At 38.6% G+C, this 14894-nt stretch overlaps 1 protein-coding gene across 6 annotated transcripts in view; it reads left to right on the top strand.

Annotated features, from left to right (window-relative positions):
* The window catches only part of Ccdc18 (coiled-coil domain containing 18), a 141548-nt gene that overhangs the window by 4028 nt on the left and 122626 nt on the right, over positions 1–14894 (top strand). For all 6 annotated transcript variants that reach the window (XM_048447047.3, XM_048447048.3, XM_048447053.3 and 3 more), the window contains 4 exons: positions 179–350; positions 1953–2111; positions 7107–7213; positions 12322–12450. In XM_048447047.3, the coding sequence (XP_048303004.3) occupies positions 179–350; positions 1953–2111; positions 7107–7213; positions 12322–12450 (567 nt within the window). The remainder of the gene's footprint in view (positions 1–178; positions 351–1952; positions 2112–7106; positions 7214–12321; positions 12451–14894) is intronic.

Raw genomic sequence — 14894 nt, 5'->3', positions numbered from 1 at the left:
AATAGATTGCTAAGTGTTTGTGTGCTTACTTGGGACGGGGCAGTCAGGGCAAAAGAAAATCTCTACCTCTGTTTACACTTATGCTCATAGCTGTGAATTTAATTTCTGATTATTACATGTAGAAATTTGTGGTGAAAACTATTGTCAGACTGAAGTATAATTTTTCTTTGTTCTGTAGTGTTAGTCCAAGTGAAAATTCTGATTATGTCTGCAATCCTTCAAGATCTGAAAGGCTTATTTTGGAAGAGCTTACTCAGCCTAGCTGCCTGGAACTTTTAAAGTACCCACCTTATAAGAAAGTTTGTAAAACGTCTGGTAGTACTGATTATCAAAAGAAGACAAGAGATAAGGTTATTATTTTTATACCTCTTTAAAATGATTTTTTTTGCATGTTATCCATAGTCTTTGACTACAGTGTTTGAGAGGGGACTATAATTGTTCTTTTTCAGTACTATTATATGTGTATGAGTGTTTTGGCTGCAATTATGTCATGGAGGTAAGAAGTGGGTATTGGATCTCTTGCAACCAGGTTATAGATGGTAACTTCGCATTGTGAGCTTCTATGTAGATGCTAGGAATTGAATCAGGGTCCTTCAGAAGAGCAATCAGTGTTTTCATTGCGGGGCCATCTCTCCAGCTCTATAACCGTATCTTTTATATCCTAATCTTTCTTTCATGCAGTGAAAACTCTGCAGTTAAGAGGAAAACTGAATTTTTCCAATGTGTTTGTTATGGAGAAATTGTCAGTTTATATTATTTAAATAAAAAAGATATATGAGGTGTGAGAGTTTTCGTATAAAGAGAAAAGGCAATTGAGTAATTATTTATATAGGAACCACTAGAAAACTAAACTGTAAAGTTAAAGTAAGACGTTAGGCATGGTCGTGGCTCATGTCTATAATGCTAGCACTTGACAGACTGAGGTAGGAGAATTGCTTTGAGTACCTCATAAATTGAGCATGATGACTTTGTCCAATAACCCTAGTACTCAAGAGTTAGAGGTAGAGCCAGGCGGTGGTGCATGTCTTTAATTCCAGCACTGGGAAGGCCGAGGCAGGTGGATCTATGGGAGTTCAAGGACAGTCTAGTCTTTAGAGCTAGTTCCAGGACAACTAAGATTGTTACACGAAGAAACCCTGTCTTGAAAAACATAAACAAAACAACAAAAAACAAAACAAGGAGAGGCAGGAGGATTAGAAGTTTATAGTCATCCTTGCATATATAAGGAATTTGAGGTCAGCCTGGGTTAGAGAACCTGTCTCAAAAAAAAGTTAATGTGGGGGCTGGAGAGATGGCTCAGTGGTTAAGAACATTGCCTGCTCTTCCAAAGGTCCTGAGTTCAATTCCCGGCAACCACATGGTGGCTCACAACCATCTGTAATGAGGTGCCTTCTTCTGGCCTGCAGAATATTGTATACATAATAAACAAACAAACAAACAAATATTATAAAAAGTTAATATGTAAAACAGCTACTAAGGATGGCAGGTTGTATTTTTATATGCCTTTTCTTTTATGTAGCTTGACTTTATAGTCTGTACATATATGTTCCTCAAAATTTTGAAAATAACATTGAAAATGTATTGTAAGATATATTTAACACCATAGTAAAATACATGCATAAGTTAAAGAATATTTTGTCTCATCTTGATTGGCATATGTATTCCTTCCATATTCTCTTTTGTATGCAGGGTAGCTGTGAATATCTTTATGTGTAGAAATACAAAGACTTCTGTCATATTTGTACTCAGGAGTGATATTGTTGATTCTTTTGCCAGTGTATACTTAGTTTGCACTACTACAAGTGGAAAGGAATGTTCTCTCTCTTATTTTTATCAATACTCACTAATGCTCATTGTGCTGAGTTCAATGATTTTAATGTAATTGTTGCTGTTTTCTATTAATTATATGTAAACATCAAAAAATTTAATGTACATTGTTATTTTATTTTCAGGTTTCTTTTCCCTCTGCTTCTGTGGATCAAGAGGTTAAAAGCCTTCGAGAGAAACTTAATAAACTTAGGCAACAGAATGCTTGTTTGGTCACCCAGAATCATTCCCTAATGACGAAAATGGAATCTGTGCACTTTGAATTGACTCAGTCAAAAGCAAAAGTACGTTTTTGATGTGTTAAGAGAATATTTGTAATATTTTATGGTTTGTAAATGGAAAATATTTATATTGCCTATCATTAGTTAGGAAATTTTATATGTTACTTGAATATTAACAAGGAATGAAATCATTATACTATCTGAAGATAATTTAGGAGAACTTTTAATTTTTTTACTTGGATAAGTCAACTTCTTTAAAACTGATAGAAACTTAGAAAGCAGAAAATGAAGGGGTGCTTAGTGATTAGAGAGCCCGAGTTCATTTCCCAGCACCCACATAATGGCTCACAACTGTCTGCAACTACAGTTCAGGCTAACTCCTCTGCCCTCCGAGGGACCAGGCACTCATGTGCTGGGCAGATGGACACACAGGCAAATCACCATACACGTCAAATAAAGATAAATCTTAAAAGAAGAAAAATCCTATTTTCCCTTTTTTTCTATTTAAAAACTTGTTTTATTTTGTGTATGGGTATTTTTCCTGCATGTATGTTCCTATATTATGTGTAGGCAGTACCTGTGAAGGCTGGAAAAGGTGCTGGATTTCTGGGACTGTCGTGGTGGTTATGAGCCACTAGGCTGGAAGAGCAGTCATTGTACTTAACTGCCAACCAAACCCAGAGCCTAGTTTTTACTTTACACTCTTAGGCATTCTTTGGTTCTTTTATATGGCTTTTCCATTTTTTTTCTTCTTAGTGGTATATTTCATTATGTGATACCATAACTCAATTTTCTTGTTTAAATTATTGCATTTTTTACTATATTGTATATGTATATGTGTATACATACATATTGATATTTATGTGTATGTATATATCTGATTGTGGTTGCACATACAAATACACCTCTCCTTTTAATAAAACACCCCAATGTCAACTGGTATGTCCATAAAATAGATTGTAAAAAAGCCTTTTTTAAAATTGATTTTTATTGAGTTATACATATTTCTCTGCTCCTCTCCCTGCCTCTCTCTTCCACTTATACCCTTTCTTATGGTCCTCATGCTACCAACTTACTCAGGAGATGTTGTGTACTTCCCATGTAGATTAGATCCATGTATGTCTATCTTAGGGTTCTCATTGTTGTCTAGGTTCTCTGGGATTGTGATTTGTAGGCTGGTTTTTCTTTGCTTTATGTTTAAAAACCACTCATAAGTGAGTACATAATGATATTTGTCTTTCTGTGTCTGGGTTACCTCACTCAATATGAAGTTTTCTAGCTCTATCCATTTGCTTGCAAATTTCAAGATGCCATTATTTTTTTCTGCTGTGTAGTACTCCATTGTGTAAATGTACCACATTTTCCTTCTCCATTCTTTGGTCTAGGGGCATTATGGTTGTTTCCAGGTTCTGGCTATGACAAACAAAGCTGCTATGAACATAGTTGAGCACATGTCTTTGTTGTATGATTGATCATCCTGTGGATACCCAAAAGTGGTATTACGGGGTCTTGAGAAAGGTTGTTTCCTAATTTTCTGAGAAATTGCCATAGTGATATCCAAAGGGGCTGTACCAGCTTGCATTCCCACCAGCAATGCAGAAGTGTTCCCTTTACCCCAGAGCCTCTCCAACATAAGTTGTCATCAATGTTTTTGATCTTGGCCATTCTTACAGGTGTAAGATGGAATCTCAGAGTTGTTTTGATTTGCATTTCTGTGATGACCAAGGATATTGAGGACTGGAGAGATGGCCTAGTGGTTAAGAACACTTGTTGCTCTTGTAGAGGTCCCATGTGTAGTTCCCAGCATCTTCGTGGTATCTAACTGTCTGTACCTCTACTTCCAGAGAAGCTGATACCCTCTTCTGGCCTTCATGGACACTCTATACATGGGCATAGACATTTATATGCAGGCAAGACACTCATACACATAATTTTTTTTTAAAAAAAGAAAAAGTAAGCTGGGTAGTGGTGGTAAACTCCTTTAATCCCAGTACTCAGGAGGCTGAGGCAGGTGGATCTCTGATTTTAGGCCAGCCTGGTCTACAGAGTAAGTTCCAGGACAGCCAGGCTAGAAACAGAAACTGTGTCTCAAATAAAAACAAAATTCCTACCCCCCCAATAAAAAAAGAAAAGGTAAATATATCAGGACTAAATGCAGAGTTGCTTGATTTATATGAAAGACTGTGAGGTTAAATGATAAATGATTACAGATTATGGGAGTTGAAAAAGAAATCAGATACTCAAGGTCATTCTAGTTATGTGTCATCTCAAAACCAGCCTGTGCTACATTCTATTATTTTGTTGGTAGAAAAGCATTGTCTGTCTGGTTGTGAAAGCTCACACCTGTGATCCCAGCACATGAGACATGAGGGTCCACCATTAGTTTCAAGGTAGTCTGGTCTACTTAGGAAGTTCCATATCAGCCATGGCTATCTCCAAAAATCATTATGGAGTTATACACATGTAAAAGTCTCAGTGTATTTTGTTTTTGTTTTGTTTTTTACACTTTGGTTTTTGACGGAGGGTCTTATATATCCCAGTCTGTCCTTAACTCACTATAGTTAAAATGACCTTGAATCTACTTCTTTCACCTCCTGAGGGCTAGGGTTATAGGCAAGTACTGCTATATCCAGTTTTTGAGGTGCTCAAGATAGAACTCATAGTCTCCTGCATACTAGGCAAGAACTCTATAAACCAGTCTAAATCATTTGTCCTTGTTTTTTGTTCATGTTTTTGTTTTCTGAGATTTTATGCATTCTGTATTGATCTTGATCTCAAGTAGCTAAGGATGACCTTGAACTCTTGATTCTCCTGCCTGGTCACTATTAGGATTTCAGGAATACGTCTTCATGCCTAGCCTTTAAGTTCTCCTTTCGTAAAATCTACTCATGTTTTCTGTGTGTGTGTGTGGGTGTGTGTGGGTATGGGTGCAGGTGCTCGTGTGTACGTTCAAAAATAATTCATGTTATCATATCTTTAAATAGTCCATTATTACTTATATTGAGTACATGAAGGGCACCAGTAGAGTATGCAGCTAGTTTTTCTTTTATCTTTTTGTATGCTAATGGAACTGTTCTTTCTTTTATTTTGCCTACTAAGTATGAAGTTACTTGTGTTTTCTCCCAAATCTTCAGGATTTGTTGTTCTATATAAATCAAAGTGATTTTTTTCCAAGGATATATTTTCAGTATTATTTTAATACTTCCATTGAGTCTTTTGCCTGTCACTTTATTTCTTCCTTTTGTGAAGCTCTTTGTTCTACTTATTTCATGTTTTATAACATCCAGGTGCAATATAAAATGTAATGATTTTTTGTATTTTCTGTACTGTTGCAAGCTTCTTTTAGAAAAATGATGATGCTTTGATTATTCATATTTATATATCATCTATCTATCTATCTATCTATCTATCTATCTATCTATCATCTATCTATCTATCTATCATCTATCTATCTGTTTAAGACAGGGTTTCTCTGTGTAACATAACAGCTCAACTATTCTGGAACTCACTTTGTAGACCAGGCTGGCTTCGAATTTGCAGAGATCCACCTGCCTATGCCTCCGGAGTGCTGGCACTAAAGGTACCACCACATCTGGCTCATTATTCATATTTAAGAGAAAGATAAATCAAAGTTAATTGTAAGTTGTTCATGTGTTGACAAAGTCTGTTCATTTATGAATGGTGGTTTATAGAAGTGGTCGTTTTCTAAGAAAAGTATTCACCGACCCCAGTGGAGGACTAGGATGTAGTGGGCTTCACTTGGAGCTAATATCTTCAGTGAGTTTGAGGCCAGCCTGGTCTACATAGGGAGTTCCAGGGTAGCTAGAGTTCTATAGAAAGGCCCTGTCTCAAAAACAAAACAAAAAACTGGAACAAAAACAACAAAAAGCTTTGGCTTTTGCATGTGGGATAGCCCCAAATGAGATAGGAATAGAAACTTGTGAGTGACGGCTTTATATGGATTTCATTATTTATGTCTCTACCTCATCTCTGAGGTCCTCTGTGCTCAGTATCTTCATCTGCTTTCTCTTTCACTTTGCTGTCGGTGTTCTAGGAGTGAGAGAAGTGACAGTGATAGCTTATTTGTAGAGTCTGTGGACTAATTTCTCTTTTCTATTCAGGATGTCTTCCCTGTCCCCTACTTCGTGTCCTAAATTTACTTTTCAAGTAAAAGCAGATTTCATTGATATTTTGATTATTGACTAATTCAAGAATAATCAATTATTGCTGGCAGTTGTGGTGTCTTTAATCCCAATACTTGAGAGGCAGAGGCACGCGGATCTGTGTGATTTCGAGTCAGTCTAGACTTCATAATGATTCCAGGACAGCGATGACTGTTTCACAAAGAAACCTCCTCTCAACAAAACAAAACAAAACAAATCAAGACAAAAAGACTATTCTTCACTATTTATATTGTGTATTCCTTTTTCGCTTCAGTAGTTTTGCTGAATCTTTCTGGCCGTAGGGCTACTGTGCTTTTCTGAATTATCTAGGTTTTCTCTATTAAGCATGATTACTAAAATCAATTTTTTGTTTTGTTTTGTTATTTGAGACGGTGCCCTGTCTGTCCTGTAACTTACCCTGTAGTCCATTCTGGCCTCGAAATCACTGATCTGCCTGCTTTTGTCTTCCAAATGCTGGAATTAAAGTCATGTACCACCACTGCCCTGTTTCTAAAATTAGTTTTTAAGTTTTAAAATTAGTTTTTAAGTCATAAAAATTCAATATATATATTTTTATCTATTTTTTCACTTTGATCATATATATATACATATATATGTATATATATACCTAATTTATGTGAAATTAATCTTCATAGATGGTGTCAGGAGTTTATACTGAGGTTTTGAGGACAGTGGCAGGTCATATGTTGAGTTTGTCTTCTGATGATGATATGTACATATGAACGTTGATTAAAGGAATAGGTGAGGTTGGCTTTAGGTTTGGCAGTGACTGGAGAGTCCTATTGTACTTTCTCATGTGACAAAGAAAGGCTAGAATCCAAATAGATTGATTTACTTCCTGAAACTTAGTACTATAAAAGTTTTTATCTTTTAGATGTCTTTGCTTGAGTCTGCGCAAGAGCAGGCAGCCAACATCCCAATCTTAGAAGAACAGATTATAAATTTGGAAGCAGAAGTTTCAGCTCAAGATAAAGTTTTAAGGTAAATACACTTGTGTAACTTGAAAATTTTTATTTAGTATTTCTGTGCGTTGTATCTTATTAAGTATTGTCCCTTACCCCCATTCCAGTGGATCTTCAGTGACCTAATAAAGTCTTAACTCAGCATTAAATTCCTTTCAGTCAATTATAGCTACTCATTGCATTCAGGGTACAGGAACTAAAGATGGATTATTTTAAGATGAGGTTCTTATTTGCAAATTTTATTTACCATAGCATGAATTCAAATTGTTCTTAATAATAAAAACCCAGAGTCAGATTTAGGGGTTAATACTGAAAGATCAGAGAAGCAGAGTGACAGACACTAGAGAGTTCTCACCTCTACCAATACCCAGATCAAAGAGCTGATCCTGTTTCTCCGAATCCTCAGACTGAATGCTATCTCTGTGAAACCTCAGACTACATCTGTCTCTATGAATCTTCAGACTGCATCTCAGAATGCATCTGAGCTCCTCTCTCCTTCTGCCTTATATTCCTCTCTCCGCCCAGCCATATCATTCCTGTCTCTACCTCTCTAGTCCTGGGTTTAAAGGCTTGTGATCGCAACTGCTGGGATCACCTTTGTGTGAACTCTGTTTCTCTTTTAGATAGAGTCAATCTCATGTAGCCGAGGATGGCCTGAACTCACAGAGATCGTCTGCCTCTGTCTTCCGAGTGCTAGGATTAAAGGTGTGTACTATCCTACCACCCAGCCTCTATGGCTAACTAGTAGCTTAGTGCTGCACTTTGATCTTCAGCACTACAATTTAATATGAATTACCCTGTAATGCAACACAAACTCATTGTTTTAGTATAGTTTAAGGACAAGAAATGGGATATTTTATCTTTTATTCTTATCTTCTGCTTTGAATGTAATGTGTATTGAGCATCATGTTATATTTGTGTAATTCCTGTAGTGGGAGATCCCACAGAGCATTGTATCTGGCTTGAATTCCAGAGTGTTAACATCCCAGCTTTGAACTGCCTTTTGTGATGCTTCCTTTTGTTACTGTTACCTTTTGTTTGAAGTGTTTGATTCTTACTTGAGTTCTTCCTGAAGGCTTCAAAACCTTTACACAACTTGTTTATGAGAGGACCTGGAAAACGAAGAGGTCTGGTGATTGAGAATTTCTTGGGCATTTGGTTCCTTTAAACATCTCCAGAAAAGAGGTTTTAGTATGTGGAAACGATTTACTAATTATTCTTTAGAGAAGCAATGGGAAGTCAGTTCACCAGCAGCTGATTCCCCTGCTACTCCTAAGCCAAAATTCATCTTGGAGTGACCCTAATTTTTCCATGGACCCAAGAAAAACAGGACACTGACAGTTCTCACTACAATTCTGGGATCAGCAGTATTAGCATTATCTGGGAACTTGGTTGAGTCCTATCTCAAACTTACTAAACCACAAACCTGGAAATACGAAGCTCAGATACACACACACACACACACACACACACACACACACACACCCCTTTTAAAAGATGAAGCTCAGATATGTGTGTGTGTGTGTGTGTGTGTGTGTGTGTGGTGGGTATGTGTATTTGATATATTTGGACTTTTTTGTTTGTTGTTTTTGTTTTTTAAGATAGGGTTTCACTGTGTAGGCCTGGCTGTCCTAGAACTAGCTCTGTAGATCACTCTGGCCTCTAACATACCGGGATCTACCTACCTCTGAGTGCTGTGATTAAAAGTGTGTGCCACCACCGTCTAGCTTTTGTTTTTTGTTTGTTTGTTTGTTTTTGTTTTGTTATTTTGTTTTGTTTTGTTTTTTTCAGATATAAGATTTTCTGTGTAACTCTGTCCTGGAACTTTCTGTATAAACCAGGCTGTCCTAGAACTCAGATATCCTGCTACCTCTGCCTCCAGTGTTCTGTGTTTAAAGGCGTGTACCACCATGTTCAGCTAAATTTAGGAAGTATCATAGGTGATTCTAATGTATAAGCTTTTCGGTTTTAAAACTTTTTTTGTAATACACATATTAAATTGAATGTATTTTTGGTTTTGTGAATTTTTTATGATTAGTTTTTTTAATTCTTTTTGAGAATTTCATATAGTGTATTTTGATCATCTTCATCCACCTCTTCCAAGTCTTCCCTGATTCACCTTTCCTTCCCTATGCATGCAGCTTTGTGTGTGTGTACGAGGTCATTCACTTACCTGCTCCCCCCTGACTCTGAGTCTCTTTTGTGTTGGCCAACTACTCTTAGACTTTGGGCTTGTCCTGGAGTTTGGTTGATATACCAGAGTTTACACCATTAAAGAAAAATGATTCTCCTTTCAGAAGTTTCAAGTGCTAATAGCTCCTCAGTTATGGGTAGGACTTTGTACTCTCTTCCTTTTTCTGTTCAGGAATTTCATGACTTGAGTATATAGAGGGCTTGTGTATGCTCTCATAATTGTTGTGATGTATGTATCTTCCCTGTTATTTATAGAATATGCTGTCTTCCTTAAAGTCACACACTCTTAAAATCTTTCTGTTCTTTCTTCCATGAAGATACCTGAGCCTAGATGTTCCATTTAAGCCTGACCACACCAGTTGGGATCTCTGTGTTAATTGTCATCTACTGTAAGAAGAAGCTTCTCTGATAAGGGTAGATCAACGCACTTTTGAGTATAACAACACATTAGGAATGGTTTTCATGTTATGTCCATTTCTCAGAATAATATTAGTATATTCTCCCCCAGGGCTTATGACCAGTTTAGCCACAAGTTGTTAGCTTGTTAACAGTGGCAGGTATAGGTTATCTCTCATAGAGCAGGGCTTAAAGGATAAAGTGGTGGTCACTTCCACAACATTTGTGCCTGTCTTGCAGCAGTGGGCAGATCTTGAGAGGCAGGTCATTATTGTAGCTGGAATTATTCAGCTTGGTGTTTTCTTCTTCAGTAGTGATGAACTTCCCATTGAGTGGTAGCTAGATTTCTCCATATTCCATGACTCAATTATATAATATGTTCAGCAGTAGGATCTTACCATCAGATTCTGGAGGGTAACTAAGAACAGTGGCAGTAGCCTGTAATCTTTGGGGTTCCATGAGCCCATTGGCCAATAATTCAAAAAGAGGTAACCTGTTACTGATATGGGGACCTGGTACCTTTTTTCCCCCTTTTTGGTAGAGTATGGTATCTACTTAAGGAACTTCCCTTCCCCATCATAGAATAACTCCATTTAAACTTTTGCATATGTGTATATTTTAGGAAGTTTCTGCAGTAGTATGTTTCCATGTGGCTTTCTCAAAAGGCCTGCAGTGTTAGTTATCCATTCCTCCCATCTTCCATGCCATTTAATACTTCCTGTCTTATTTTTTCACTTTCCCTGTTATAACAGTTTATTTCCCCTCTCTTTAAAGATCTTTCCTGTGTACCCTTATAACCTCTATGGGTTTAAGAGACAAGGTCTTGCTATATTGTCCAGGCTGGTCCTGAATCTTTGGGCTCAAGTCATTCCAATGCCTCAATATCCTAAGTGTTTGAACTAAAGGCATACATTATTGTATCTGGCTTGATTTTTGTTCACATATAATAGTTACTTGTAATTGAATATTTCTTTTTTAAAAATGTTTTTATTGGGCTGGAGAGATGGCTCAGTGGTTAAGAGCTCTGCCTGCTCTTCCAAAGGTCCTGAGTTCAATTCCCAGCAACCACATGGTGACTCACAACCATCTGTAATGAGATTTGGTGCCTTCTGGCCTGCAGGGATACATGCAGGCAGAGCACTGTGTGCATAATAAGTAAATAAAATAAAAATGTTTTTTATTACATGTATTTCTTCACTGGGGGTGTGTGGTGGTGTGAGCGTGCCATGGCACACATATAAAGGTCAGGGAGTTACTTTACTAATGCCATGTGGGTTCCAGGGCTTGAACTCAAGTCATCAGCCTTAGTGGCAAGCACCTTTACCTCTTAGCAGTCTTGCTGGCATTTGTTTGCATGTTAAGATAGTGTGTCATTGTGTAGGGCAGGCTTGCTTTGAATTTAAAGAGATCTGCCTTCCTCTGTCTCCTAGGTGCTGGTTATAAAGGTGTTCCTGAACTATTTCTTGTATTCTTATTTATTCTAAATATTTTATGTGTATATGTATTTTGTCTGTACGTTTGTCTGTGAACCATGTGCATGCCTGCTGCTCAGGGAGGCCAGAAGAGGGTGGGTGTTAGATTCCTTGGACCTGGAGTTATAGGTGCTAGGAATAGAACCTTGGTCCCCTGGAAAAGCAGCAAGTTTTCTTAACCATTAAGCCATCTCTCCTGCCATTGTTATTCTAGTAATTTTTCATTGTGATCATTCTCAATATTCTAGGTAACTAAATTATAATTACTAGCAAATAATAAAAATTTTCCTGCTCAGCATTTGTACTTCTTTCTACTTTTCCATTTTTATGTTTTTCATTGGGTAGAACAGTCAAAGATATCTTTGGTTGTAGAAATGATATCAATTATATTTGCTTTGTTTCTGAAGTATATAGTAGTGCTTCTAGTTTGCATGAAATATGTTTGCTTTGGTAAAGACTGTAGCTAAGGATGACTTTAATTCCTGATCCTTTTCCTCTTGAATGCTGTAAATATGAGCATGTTCCACCATGCTCAGTTGTTGAATGTGAAATCTGGTGTGAACTTTTACTTTATGTGGGTTTTTCATTTGATGAAAGTATTCTTTTATACCATATATAGTCTTCCATTGATTATAGTACTATATTATTTGTATTTTAATAAATAAATCTTGCCTGAAGACGAGAGGCAAAGATAAAGCCACTAGAGGTCAGGCAATGGTGATACACACCTTTAATCTCAGTACTAGGGATTCACATGCCTTTAATCCCAGCACCAGAGGGGATATAAAATGGGAGGAGCAAGAGGCTTAGTGTGCGGTTGCCCAGCTTTAATAGAGGTAAGACTTTTCTAGTGGCTTGGCTGCCTTACTGTTCTGGTCTTCAGGCAAGATTTATTTGTTCAAATACAAATAATCTACCACTGTACTTAATGGCTCATGGACACGTGCTGTTCATCGTATATTGTCTTTAACTCGCTGGCTTAAACCAATTGCATTCCTATTGTCACATTATTGTATTTCTCCAATATCACTTTCATAGTTCTTAAGTTTTTTTTCTTTATTTATAGAGAAGCAGAAGATAAATTAGAGCAGAGTCAGAAAATGGTGATTGAAAAGGAACAGAGTTTACAAGAGGCCAGAGAGGAATGTATAAAATTGAAGGTGGACTTACTTGAACAAAGTAAACAAGGAAAAAGGTATGTGAGATTTTCTTACGTGTTTTGTAACACTGAGTTGTACCTGTGCATTCTGTTCAACAGTTGTACCACTGAGCCATATCTTCTTTGAAAACAAATAACTTATTTTTGAGATAGGTTGTTGCCATGTAATCTTGGCTGACCTGGAACTTACAGGGTCGCCCAAGCTGGCCTCCAATTTGCTATAGTCCTCCTGCCTCTCCTTTCTTCCCTTTCTTCTTCCCTTCCCTTCCCTTCCCTTCCCTTCCCTTCCCTTCCCTTCCCTTCCCTTCCCTCCCCTCCCCTCCCCTCCCCTCCCCTCCCCTCCCCTCCCCTCCCCTCCCCTCCCCTCCCCTCCCCTCCCCCCCCTCCCCTCCCCTCCCCTCCCCTCCCCTCCCCTCCCCTCCCCTCCCCTCCCCTCCCCTCCCCTCCCCTCCCTTCCCTTCCCTTCCCTTCCCTTCCCTTCCCTCTTTGGCTGTCCTGGAACTCATTCTGTAACTCATTCTGTAGACCAGGCTGGCCTTTAACTGAGAGATCCACTTCCTGAGTGCTGGGATCAAAGGCGTGCGCCACCAAATGACCACCTCGATTCCTCTGTACTGGTGTTACAGATGTGGTAGAGGGTTTGTCTTTACCTCCCGAATGCTGGGATTGAAGGTGTGCACCACCATTGCCTGGCTGTCTGTTATTTTCTTATTTGACACACAGATTATTTTTCTTATTTGCCAATGCCTTTTACCTCATCCAGTACTCAGAACATTTTGCTTTATATTTCTGCTTTTTTGTTTTATTTCAAAAATACATTTTTAGAAACACATTTTCCAACAATTGCATTGCATGTCATCATGTGACTCAATCACGTTTCATTTATTTTCCTATTGTTGAACATTTGCTGTTTTCCCGGTATTGATAAGACTGTGTATGTCTCTCATTTCATATATGTAACTTTTTTTTTTTTTGAGACAAGGTTTCTCTGTAGCTTTGGTGCCTGTCCCGGAACTAGCTCTTGTAGACCAGGCTGGCTTCAAACTTCCAGAGATCCTCCTGCCTCTGCCTCCTGAGTGCTGGGATTAAAGGCATGCACCGCTAATGCCCAGCTCATAAAGGTAACTTCTAAGAAGTAGAATCTCTACCTCAAAGGACAATGTTTTGATATATACCAAATATACCAAATTGCCCTTCAGAAAATTGTGTTTGTCTTTTACTTTTTTATTAATTAATTTTAAAAAATTTAAATTTATTTATTTTGCCTCCTGACTGCAGCCTCTCCTTCCTCCTCTCCTCCCTCTCTCCACCTCCATTCTGCTCCCTCCTCAGTCCACTCCTTTGTATTCTCTCAGAAAGGGGCAGGCCTCCAATGGGCATCGGCAAAGCATAGCCAGCTGCAGTAAGACTATTCAGATTGGACAAGGGGATCCAGCATGAAGGATAGGTTCCCAAAGCTAGCCAAAGCACCAGGGACAGCCCTGCTCCCATTGCCAGGACTCTTACAAATAGACCAAGCTACACACTGTCACATATCTAGAGGACCTAGGTCAGTCCCATGCAGACTTCTTGGTTATTGGTTCAGACTCTGAGTTTCCATTTCTATAGGTTTCCTCCAGTGTCCCTGACCCCACTCCTGTATTCTACACCACCTCCCTCTGCTCAGCAGGACTCCTCGAGCTTGTCCCAATGTTTGCTGTGGTCTCTGAACCTTCTTCCACCAGTCACTGCATCTAAGGCTCTGCTGTAGTCACCAATCTGATCACAGGGGATGGCCCATTCAGGCTATACATCCATTGTGCCAGGAGTCATAGCTGGGGTCATCCTTGTAGACTTGTACAAGTTTCCCTTGCATCAGGCTTCCACTGAACTGTAAAGCCTCCCCACCTCCTTATTTTGTTTTTCAAGACAGGATTTCTCTGTGTAGGTTTGGAACCTGTCCTGGAACTTGCTCTGTAGTCCAGGCTGTCCTCGAACTCACAGAGACCTGCCTGCCTCTGCCTTCCGAGTGCTGGGATTAAAGGCTTGCGCCACCACCGTCAGGCATAAAGCCCCCCTTTCCATTCATCTCAGCACTCTCCCCCTTTTCCTATCCCTCTAACCCTATTCCTTAAGTTCTCATGTACACCCGTCCCAGTCCAACCAGGAGATCTCTTCCCTTTCCTGGGAGATCCATGTCTCCCATCCCTGGGCTCTCCTTTATACCTAGCCCCTCTCTCTCTGCGTCCACAGACACAGAAATTATTTTTTACTTTGAAGTTAATGTCCACTTTTGAGTGGGTACATACACTGTTTGTCTTTCAAAGTTTGGGTGACCTCACTCAGGATGATGATTTTTTCTCCTTCCATCCATTTGCTTTCAAATTTGTTGATGATGGGATTACAGATCTAAGGTACGAAACCTTGTTGGAATGAATGAGCAACTTCAAATCTAATAAATTCTTACATTAATAAATATTTGATTTCAATATTCAAATCAA

The sequence above is a fragment of the Myodes glareolus genome, chromosome 8 (genome assembly GCF_982192425.1).
Source record: "Myodes glareolus chromosome 8, mMyoGla1.1, whole genome shotgun sequence".
Classification (NCBI taxonomy): domain Eukaryota; kingdom Metazoa; phylum Chordata; class Mammalia; order Rodentia; family Cricetidae; genus Myodes; species Myodes glareolus.
This window is presented reverse-complemented; position numbering and strand designations above follow the sequence as displayed.